Consider the following 11,501-nt stretch of genomic DNA (forward strand, 5'->3'; position numbering starts at 1 on the left):
ACCAGAAAGGAAGGCCATTACAAGCGGACTCTGGAAACCTTCACGTGTACAGACAAAGTCAAGACAACATGCACAGAGCCATATACTGTACCTATTCGCACCAGACGTAAATATGATGGGGTGACAAAACATACCAGGATTTCCACCATACACCATACACCCATGTACCCAAGCAAGGGAGTTAACTGACTAAAAGTCCACTTTCCACCCTTGCAGAACGAGGCTGTAATTTCTGGGCTCGATCGTAGAGCCACCAGTGGCCATTACGAGTTATGTCCGTTCTATGTCCCTCCTATTGACCAATCATATTCCACTTCTCACATCACTTGCTTATTCTTCAAACAAAACGGCGGCGTCAGGACGATCTGATCGATAATCGAGATATATTTTAAAATAGAACGGGTCTTACCTCGCGAAGTGCATCAAATCACATTAGCACCTTGTTTAAAAACATGAAAACATTTGGAAAATGTCTGTCGACGCCCTGTTGACGGTACACTTGTTTGCAAATACCGTAGTCGACCGAAATCTACATATTGAAATCAATGTTGTTTACGAACCGGATGTCTAGTTCGTTACGCGATTTTGATAGGACCATGCATAGACTCGTTAATCCAGCCAAAATGTAACTATGGAATTCCAGTCTAGTTCGGCATCGGTTGAAACAATATTCTCTCTCAAAACAAAATTCCCAAAGCGACCAGAATATGCAATAAATAGAGACTGTTCCAGTCTGGGTCATGCTGACTAACCAGTGGTCCTGATCTGGCAGAATTCGGAATGCGAAAGCACGAGCAGCACATCCTGTATCCACTAAGGAGGGCAATCATACACAGCGAATTGAAATGCCATAAAGTGGGAAACCTCAAAACCAGGACAGTCGGTGGCTCGTGTCAGTGGCGAAGGTCTAAGACATAACATAGGCTTTCGTCCCACATAAAGCTGACACTCAGTGGTATAACTGAAACACTTCAAGGTGGCGTTAAACCCATCTCACTCACTCACTCACTCTCTCATTCTTTACTGCAAATGGTACCCGATTTTTTATATAATCTTAAAGGAATACACTACTTCTTTATATGCACAAATCATTTATATATGACGACTTTGAAGTAAATGCCAATGCAGCTAATATATACAAAACAAGATAATATAAAGTTGAAACATTATACAATTCTGGAAGAACATTAGGAATTAAAAAACATAAAGACATACATCTTTTACTGCAAAACACTAATTACAACATACCAAATGATTCAAATTACATAAAAAGTATTCTGTTGGGTTTTTTGGATCAAATCTGACATCCCTGGCCCATTGCAAATTGTCAGTATCAGCGAGTCCAAGAGATGAAAATTTGGCAATGGTTCGGAAATAATGTCATAACCAAACATATGACTTAGACAAGCCTTAGGGGCCGATTATTCGATATTCTGGGGACCAATTGATAAAAAATCAAGTACGGTACAATACTACTGGTTTTTTAGATTATCAAGTCTGAAAACCCAGGCCCACTTGCAAGGCATACGATCGTCTGAAATTGCTGGGACCATGACTGTCATTCCTTTTGTGGCGCCAGCTTTGAATCCAAAGTTTCCTGGGTATCCTAGCAACGTCACTGTGGTGGCGGGTCCCGGCTGTGGGGCAGCTAGCTCCAGTTTATATCCGACGGGCCAGCTGAGGACGATGGCGTACACGGAAATACCGGTTGAAGACTTCTTGGACGTGTACCTTGAGACAAAATTAATTTTATACTAACCGACACTCGAATTTGGGATGTTTAAAGATCAATTTAAAGTTCAATTTTTACAAATCTCAAATAAATATTACGGAATTGGCAAAACAGATGCGATATTGTTCTTATACCGATAATGTCAGGTAATGTTCAACCGACAAAACACATGAAGCCATATCACCGTAACGCGTCTCGAGCTACCCATCTTAGTATGTACACAAATCAGGAACATGATTTGTGGCAAACGACATTTGCGAAAAGTAGAAATATATGATACCAGGTTGACTGCCTTCGCGGGGCCAGGTTGGGTGGTTGGTTGGTTTACTCAGCAATATTCCAGCTATATGACGGCGGTCTGTAAATAATCAAGTCTGGACCAGACAATCCAGTGATTGATATCATGAGCATCGATCCATGCAATTGGCATCGATGACATGCTTCAACCGAGTGATTTAACTGACTATAAAAATGGAAACTGGACTTGTATAGTCAGTTAACTCCCTTGACTCGGGAATATGACAATGAAAAGTTTCCACCGTTTCAAATGTATATCCCACTGACACGCCATGTAGACGAGGATTTTGACGGAATCAGTCGTACAGTCCGTAACTGACGTTCAAAATGTCCTTAGCCTTTTTGAGGTTGGATCATCAGAACACACACAGTATTTCTTTCTTGATCTGGTAAGGACGTTCTGGTCGGATGAAAGGTCGTTCTGACGTGACCCGCAATGCGATGTCCTCAAGATCAGTACCGACCACTAAGATCTGATTTTGATGAGATTGGGGACTTTCTAGATCTGTAGCTCGACCCTCATCCAAGGAACATTCTATAGAAAATCCCTCTCTCCCAGCTATTTTTCATTTAAACACAATCCCTATAACTCACATTACCATGGTAACCTAAGGAAATGGGCGAAATGATAACAACACGACACGTGTTACTTATGTAACAGTTGCCCGATCCTGTAACCTTCGCTGATAATCCAGAATGAGAATCTCTTTTTCCAGTACCCGTACTCCAGCAAGATATGTTGGGGCGGTCGGGTAGCCTAGTGGTTAAAGCGTTCGCTCGTCACGCCGAAGACCCGGGTTCGATTCCCGACATGGGTACAATGTGTGAAGCCCATTTCTCGTGTCCCCCGCCGTGATATTGCTGGAATATTGCTTAAAGCGGCGTAAAACTATACTCACTCACTCACCCAGCAAGATTTTACGTCTGCTTTCAGGTAAGTGTGTTCGAAACAAAAGTGTTAATAGATGTTGCTTTAGATTTTTCTTTTGGCTTATAAGACAGATACAATGATGTCCATTTTGCTTAAAAAGTCCGTGATAAAAGGGTGTTCAGCATGGTGCACTTTTTATACCACTACACTATTGTTTCACTATAAGGTTATCCGATGTTGTTTTTTCTTCTGATATTTCCTTGATTTAAGTGGTTTATATGACAGATCAAACACTCATCGGTTTAGGTTGAAAATGTAAAACCCTGGGCTCGAGAAAACCCTCGGGCCAAAACCGAGGAGTGGTATTTCCTTCACTTAAGTGACCGCGGGGGTTTCACGCAGTAATGACCACATTTCAGTTAAATCAGCTTCAAGTGGGTGAAAGCCGTACACCATATACGTAGTCATGTGATGATACTGACAGATCAATGATCAAGGTGAATCTGGGATTCGAACTCACATCAGCAGAGCAACACCTGGGCAACTGTACCTCAGACCACTTGGCTACCCGTGCGCTTGACTAACGGTTATGGATAAGGTTACCTGGCCCTGCCCCAACGACCCCCGAAGTCAACGACCCAACGAACTAAATACCGGAAGTACACATTCTATCCAATATAATGTGTATATTGCCAACAATAGTCTAAAGAGGCATGGAGAAAATAGTGCCCTGTATTGCACTCACCAGACACCAGGTGTCGCTGTGTCATTCTGGGTAGTCCAGGGTCGAGTCCCATAGATGGCGTCGCCATTAACCTTCAGCCATTGTCCCATCTGCCGCAACCTCTCCTCAAATATCGGACCGATCATACCGTCAGAGGTGGGGCCAGCATTCAGCAGGAAGTTGCCACCGATGCTGTTATAAATTGTTATTTTACATCTTCATTAATGTAGTTATAAAAACTTTATTAAACTTCTTCTAGGATTTCATTTCCAAATTCAGCAAATAGCTGAAAAATTGCTGATAATATGCTGTTGTTGTTGTTTTGTTTGTTGTTTAACGCCGCACTCAGCAATATTTCAGCTATATGACGGCGGTCTGTAAATGATCGAGTCTGGACCAGACATTTCAGTGATTGATATCATGAGCATCAATGCACACAATTTGGATACGATGACATACATCAACCAAGTCAGCGAGCCTGACCATCCGATCTCGTTAGTCACCTCTTACAACAAGCAGACTTGCCATTTAACGGCAAGCATGGGTTGCTGAAGACCTATTCTACCCCGGATCTTCACGGGTCCTGATAATATTAACTCGCTCTCTCACGGAGTACATAAACCTATATCTGTCATAATTAAACAGAAATACCAGTCGTTTAACTCACACACACATTCCAAAAGTGCATTAAGGCGTTAAGAGAGTGGCATGTAAATAAACGAGTTTTGGACAGACAAACCAGTGGTTGATACCATGAACAGCGACACACACCATTTGGATGTGATGGCACACCATTAGACCAACGGCTGCTCAGTGAAAATATATAATTTTGATAGAAACAAGCAATTACACTAAAATTGAACACGAGACCCCGTTAGATGGGATATTCAGAATCTGTTGAAAATTTAAAACTTGCCTCATTTAGGGCTAGCATTACACACAGGGCAGGGCGGAAGGGAAAATAACATGGTTCACGGACTGTGAGACAGACTAGCACCGCAACATTCAGCTAACACAATGTAAACCTAGACTAACATCTAGTCTCTGAAATGAACATATTGTACATAAAAAAAACAGTTGTTCAGTTATCTTAATAAAAATATATTAAAAAGGAGCCCAGTGACTCTCTTCATTTTCATTGACACTGCAGTGATCTAGACTTGCCAAACATTATAGACTTGCATGGGCTGTATTTGATATATATTTGTATCAGGGTCTGTAAGACAGACTAAATGTAAACCATGCGGTGCTCAACATGGAACACAGGGGACCTTTTCCCGAGGAAGGCAACGGTTGATGAAACAGCCATAGTCTGAATACTCTCCACTTCAAAAAAAAGTCCTACTTTCGTAATGTCGTAAGCAATACAGGGAAAGGGTGATGACCAAAATAACACTTTCAAATTAACATGGCTTTTTTTCGATTTCATGGTTTACACGTCCACTGACCACACGTGGTGACAAAAATGCTACATAGAACAGACTGGAGTACGGGTACAACCATGCGTTTACCTGACAACAGATACAAGCTGTTCAAGAAGTTCTTCTATGGTGTTGAAGTCACTCAGCTTGGCGTTACGTCTAAATGTCCATGCCACCTTGTCAATAGTGGTAGCATCCTCAAACTTGTGTTTTGCCAGGACACCTGGAGAGGCAAACATGTACACGGGTATAAACAAATGCATTACCTCCACGGCGGCCTTGGTATGTACACGTAGTATTGCTAATTGGATTACCTGGGTTGTACCTGTCTCTACAGGTGTAGTAATCTCCGTGTTTGCACCAAGCATCCTTTCCCCATCGGTCGTTGACCACCACAGAGTCTTTCACGGGACTAGGAGAAAATAAGACAAATATTTAAACGCTTTTAAAAACGTATAGTCATTTTAAGTGGAGTTTGCATTCATTTATAATTTATCAGATAAATAATACATATGAACTGCAAGAACTCTCTGAAAGTTGGTGACGTCAACTGTCAACTAAGCGCAGTAGCTATAAAATGAATAAAATGCTGCAAAACGAAAACACGATCGGCGTTTGTTTTTAAATTGTTTATTTTTTTACCACATATTTAATATTTTGCTATGACGAAAGCCTGTAAATATCGGCGACTGGGCCAGACAACCCAGTGAATTATATTATGAACAACGATAGCAGTATACCTCTAACGGTGATACGGGCTCAACAGGTTACGGAGTCTGACCACCCATTCCATTATGTCGCCTCTTACGAGCGACATATGTTGCTGGGGCCCTATGTTAACCCACAGTGAATGTTCTTTACTGATACAAATAGGCGACTTCTTACCTGTTGTTGTACAGCCAGGCTATGAACTCTGTAGAGTTCCAGTAGGAAGACGGTGCCATCCAATCACCATCTGACCAAAGAAGTTCAGGCTTGTACATGTTCACCAGCTCATACAGCTCAGGCATTGTCTTGATCTGGAAGCAATGATTTGGGTATGATATCAATAATGAACTGTTTGACATGTTTGTTTGTTTGTTTGTTGTATAACCCGCACTCAGCAATATTCCAGCTTTATGACGGCGGTCTGTAAAAAATCGAGTCTGGACAGAGTCCAGTGATTGACATCATGAGCATCGATCCATGCAAATGGGATACGATGACATGCATCAACCAAGTCAACGAGCCTGACCACCCGATCCCGTTAGTCGCTTCTTGCGACAAGCATAGTCGCCTTTTAGGGCAAGCATGGGTTGCTGAAGACCTGTTCTACCCCGGATCTTCACGGGTCTGTTTGACATGTAAATAATATGTACCAAGTTACATTGACCATTGTGCAGAACATATATTAAGAAGTCAAATGTAAAGGACGGCATGTGAAAGACCTGAGGAAGAAATGTCCACCGGACCTACCCTGACGAAGTCTTGAGTTCTGAATTCGTTCTTCTGATCTTGAAGAAACAATGGGTTGACAAACTCGAACAGCGAGTGGTAGAGACCAAACTTGATGGTCGTCTTCTTCCTGATCGAGTTGGCCAGGTCACCTGGAACACAAGATATACATAGGAGTGTTTGTACTGTCCTGTCGTGAAGGATATTGGTGTTACTGTGATCATTCATGTTCATTTATCACAGCGACTGGTGGTAGGTGCAAATAGTCTTCTTCAGCGGCAAGGATGGCACATTTTCCGGTTTCACTTCCAAGTCCATCAAATGATAAATACATTGCAATAAGACAACAATCTGTTCTAGTCTCATTGTCTCATGAGAGCATGGATGGCCATTCGTCAAAGACGTCGCAGTTCGCTATGCAGTTCCGTCCCTTAGTGGGTTCGAATCCCAGACTCGCCTTGACCATGTTTCTAGTTTCACTACGGTTATCACAAACTAAAATAAGTGGTCGCTTTGAGTTCGTTATAACCGTAGTTTACTGTAACTGAAATACTGTTGAACCTCATTCATTCTATGATTGATTCAGCGGTTGGGAGTTGTCGGTTTTTTTTTACTCATTCTTTATGTGTGGGGGAAGATAAAAAAAAAATTCTCATTCGACTTCTAGTCTGTAACACCAGAGCAAAATCATATATGTTTTAGCATAATACAAAGTGTATTATTAGCAATGCGTACCCACAACGTCCCTGTGAGGGCCAACGTCCATGGCATTCCAGTTGAACGAGTATTTGGTTGGCCAGTTGCAGAATCCTTCATGGTGCTTCGTTGTCAGAACAACATATCTAAAATATAACATGACATTAGTTAGTGTTCGCATTGCACTAGAATCCTATATATCTCGAACATCACACGCACAGTTACCGTATTCAAACACTACGCGCCGCGATTCGCTGTGCAGGGTTGCGTCCCTTGGGCACGCCAGAAACCTATGATTGTGGGTACGAATCCCGGTTCGCCCGGATTATGTTTCTAGGTCAGCACCATACCCGTGCTCGTAGGTTTCACCGAAGTGGTAAACGTCTGAGACCTGCATCACCTTGGGCTTTCCTCCCACATTAAGCTGACACGCCGTGATATAACTGAAATACTGTTAAAAGCGGCGTTAACCAGAACTCACTCACTCTTATAGGCAAGAAAATACGTGTTCAAGAAAACCTGACAGACAAATGGTTTCACCAAATATTGTTTTTATTATCAGTTTAATAACAGCCGTCATGAAACCCATATTTTACATTCGGAAATAAATCGGTATCAGCATATCGCTGTTGCAATAATCATAATGACTTACAAACTTGAGATAAATAGCAACTGTTGTCATTTCTAAACTTACTATTTCTTTTAAATATCAACATTATAAATTAAATAATAAAAACCCTGCCTACCAACCCATATAATTATATTGGGACATGTTACCTGTAACACGGGAAGTTTGTTTTTTGGCCTTATAGAAAATGTCTACATTTCAGTGTGTGTCCTGTGAACAGCTGCCTGTCATGTGATCGTGTCTCACAACAATGAAGGTCCAGGAAACAAGGACAGGGTATGAAGAGTTACTTCCCTTCAATTGTCAGTTTCGATTAGGCTGTTTTCACTTATATAACTATAAACTCAATACTGGGCTGTTGTCAAGTGTCTTCATGACATTTATGACAACTGTGGTAACTGTGAGATACGTCTGTTGTGTCCTAACACTGGATTTGTTAAACTGCAGCTGAACGGGGTATTGTTGATGTGGCGACCATATTACATTAGTGACTCAACTACACTAACCCTACAATCGGACATGTTTCCAAGGAGAGGATCGTATTAGTTTTGTACCGAGGTGAAAAACCTCCATTTGCGTATCACACAATATAAAATATTCAATTATTTAAATATCATGTACCAAAGCCTGATAATTTGGTTTATTTTTCTCAAATGTTGTGCCGTTTTGACGCTCACTGTTTTGACAGAAGCCGTTCCGTACATGGCCAACACAGTCACTGTGTCGTGGAAGGTAAAAAAACAAACATGACAAAGGCCTGCAGGATGAAATAACACTGATACTAATAATAGACCATGCAGTTGTATACGGTTGGCTGGTTCGTAGGTTGACTTGACTTCTAGTGCTGATGAACCCACCTTGCCCCCGAGGCGTTGAATATCTCCGCCCATTCGTCGGGGTTGTAGAATTCAGCTGTAAATTGTGGGGCAAAGTCAGCATAGGTAAAACCTGGCCTGTAGTTATTCTTCATAAACTCCACAACGTCCGTTCTGTTTTCTCGCCAATACTCCTGAAACCAAGCACCTGCGAAGCTTGGAACAGAGAACACCCCCCAGTGAAGAAAGATGCCAAACTTGGCCTCGTCGTACCAGGCCGGGAGGGGCCTCGTGTCCAGTGACTCCCATGTTGGGTCGTATCGGGCACCTGCCGCTAGTGTCACAGTCAACAACGTGCACAACAACAGTCCGTCCATGTTGCTTCCTTGTAGATCTATGCAACCAGTTTCGCTCAGCAGCACAATATATATCACCTGACTCGAAACGAGTCACGTGCGATCAATTCAGCTCGAACCAGATCTCGCTTTTGCTTGTGCAGATATAAAGTCGGCACAGTGAATACTAGACTAACATTTAGTCTCTGAAATCTTATATTACACAATATCCTTCTTGACTCTAAAAATTTAAAAAATCTGATTTCAGAGTGGAATAGAGTTAGCTTGAGCTGGCTAGACTTGCTTTTCTATGCATATCTAGATTTCTTTTTTCATAAAATAAATATATTCCACGGTCATGGTGCAGGACTAAGTGAATACATATACCTTAAGTTTTAAAAATAAGCCATGAATACACGTGTGCCAAAGAGACAGCGGGACAGCTCGTATAAACCTCCTCCTCATGCAGAACATGTCAAAATATTTACATTGGTTTTCTTTCACGATCAAATACGGTATTGGTAGATACTATATAACGCTAGTCGATTACTACGTACTATCGTCTTTCGCGCAAAAGGCCACTACGTTAATCATTTTGAACATTTTGATAGAGGCTGAGGCCCCCGTTGTTATCTCTGCTTCCGGAATTAAAAACTGTGTGGACAAGCAATAGGTTGCACATTACTGAGTAGTTTCTCGATACACATACACATGTATCTATACGACACCTCCATTTATAATACCAAATCACAAAACATTTATTTATATAGATCCAATTTGTTGTCATGTTGACATTAAACATTGCATTTCTGATATAACAGTCTGGTTAAGCATTTGGAAATCGAACCTCAGTCCGTCACATCAATTATTTTAGGTACTGCTTTCTAAGTACAAAGAATCTACAGTGTAAGATATAATAAGGTCTTTAATTGTTTCAAGAAGGTCTAATTTGTTTCATATGTCTTAGTAACCCGTGAAGATCCGAGGTAGAATAGGTCTTCAACAGCCCATGCTTTCCGTAAGAGGTGACTATGCTCGTCGTAAGAGGCGACTAATGGGATCGGATGGTCAGGCTCGCTGACTTGGTTGATACATGTCATCGTATCCCAATTGCGTGGATCGATGTTCATGATGTCAATCACTGGATTGTCTTGTCCAGACTCGATTATTTACAGACCGCCGTCATAAAGCTGGGATATTGCTCAGTGCGGCATTAAACAACAGACAAACAAACAAACATATGTCTTAGTACTGTGCAAGGGCGCTGTTTCGCCCTCGGATGGTAGTTCAGAGTGAAGACGGAAGACAAAACTCAGGGTTGAAGGGTTGAAGACTGCAGCCATATTTATTGATGCAGGTTGAAATAAGTCGAAAGTGTACAGGTTGATTATAATGTGACAGAACGGACACCCGGACCGAGTGGTCAATATGTCCCCGGGTGCCGTGTCAGGTTTTACAGGTATTACATAACGTGGGGCAAGGCCAGTGAACCACGTACATGTACCAACGTAAGATCCGGCGACGTGAGGAGGTGTTGATAGACATTTATAGATAGTGCTCGAGATTAAGGGTTCTGCCTGGAGGTGGCTTATGCTTAGAGGGTCTCCTCCCATTAGTAAGACAGCCCAGTTGTGAGACACCTTAAAACAACAATGTCATACCTGGTTGCACATGTTAATCAGGTAATTAACCCCTGTCATGAAAATGGACTTGTCTTATTATAGACAAAAGAAATGACTCAAGATGCTTGATACCCTCTTTTACTTTATTTCATTCAACATTTTAATTCATCCATCCCTTAAATCCATTGTTTTAACATATTCACCACTTAGAGTTCAGTTAAAGTTAATATCACAGTTCACATCACAGTTCACATCGAGGTTGTCACACTGACACAACCTTAATCCATCTTCAGAAGTTTGCCAACAGCATCCAAGAACTGGAGTGGTGTCTTGACACCCTGGGATAGCTGATCCTTCAGTCTGGAAAGTCGATTGTCAATCTCCTTGTACACACGCTTTCTTGCTGGTGGAGCTGCACCTAGGTCTAACTGAGATAGCTTGGTCTTCGCAGATTTCTCAATCTTCTTGATGATCTCGATGAACCTGTAGAGATTAGGATGACGATGATTCAGTGATGCATTGAGGCGACTGTGGAAACCCTCCAGGTTGTTGTTGGTCCTTGGGCCGAATGTCTGGTGATGGTTCCACGGCGAAAGAGGGAATCTGGCTTCATAATCCACCAAGTTTGTGACTATGTAGTCGTTGAATTCGTCAGCATTGGGTACATCGGGAGACTGGTTCATGGAGCCAATTAAGCTCCTGTGTTTTCCGCCAAATCGCCTGGGTAAAGTGGAAGAAACACCCCTTGATGTCTGAACATTAAAACTCTGTCCGGAGGGCTCTAATGGTAGCATCTTCAAAGTCTCAAAGCTCTGGTTTTAGGGAGTTTCGGGGTGGTGTGACTGCGGTGTCTGTACATTGCGCTGCCGACTGAGCTGAAGGAGGGAAATATAGCCGCAGCCTCCGGATCATGTCTCAAGACCTCG

At 42.0% G+C, this 11,501-nt stretch overlaps 1 protein-coding gene across 1 annotated transcript; it reads right to left on the minus strand.

The window, feature by feature from the left end:
* Positions 1 to 1,078: 1,078 nt before the first annotated feature.
* Positions 1,079 to 9,098, minus strand: LOC124138379 (alpha-L-fucosidase-like). The gene is made up of 8 exons (XM_046504993.2): positions 8,661 to 9,098; positions 7,215 to 7,321; positions 6,501 to 6,631; positions 5,931 to 6,064; positions 5,360 to 5,457; positions 5,136 to 5,268; positions 3,646 to 3,816; positions 1,079 to 1,731 (listed from the first exon to the last, which is right to left on the minus strand). Exons 1-8 carry the CDS (start codon positions 8,993 to 8,995, stop codon positions 1,473 to 1,475), a joined length of 1,368 nt encoding a protein of 455 aa, XP_046360949.2. The 5' UTR covers positions 8,996 to 9,098; the 3' UTR covers positions 1,079 to 1,472.
* Between the last annotated feature and the right edge of the window lie 2,403 nt (positions 9,099 to 11,501).

This window comes from Haliotis rufescens, unplaced genomic scaffold, assembly GCF_023055435.1.
Source record: "Haliotis rufescens isolate VD_foot unplaced genomic scaffold, xgHalRufe1.0.p SCAF_40, whole genome shotgun sequence".
Classification (NCBI taxonomy): Eukaryota; Metazoa; Mollusca; class Gastropoda; order Lepetellida; family Haliotidae; genus Haliotis; species Haliotis rufescens.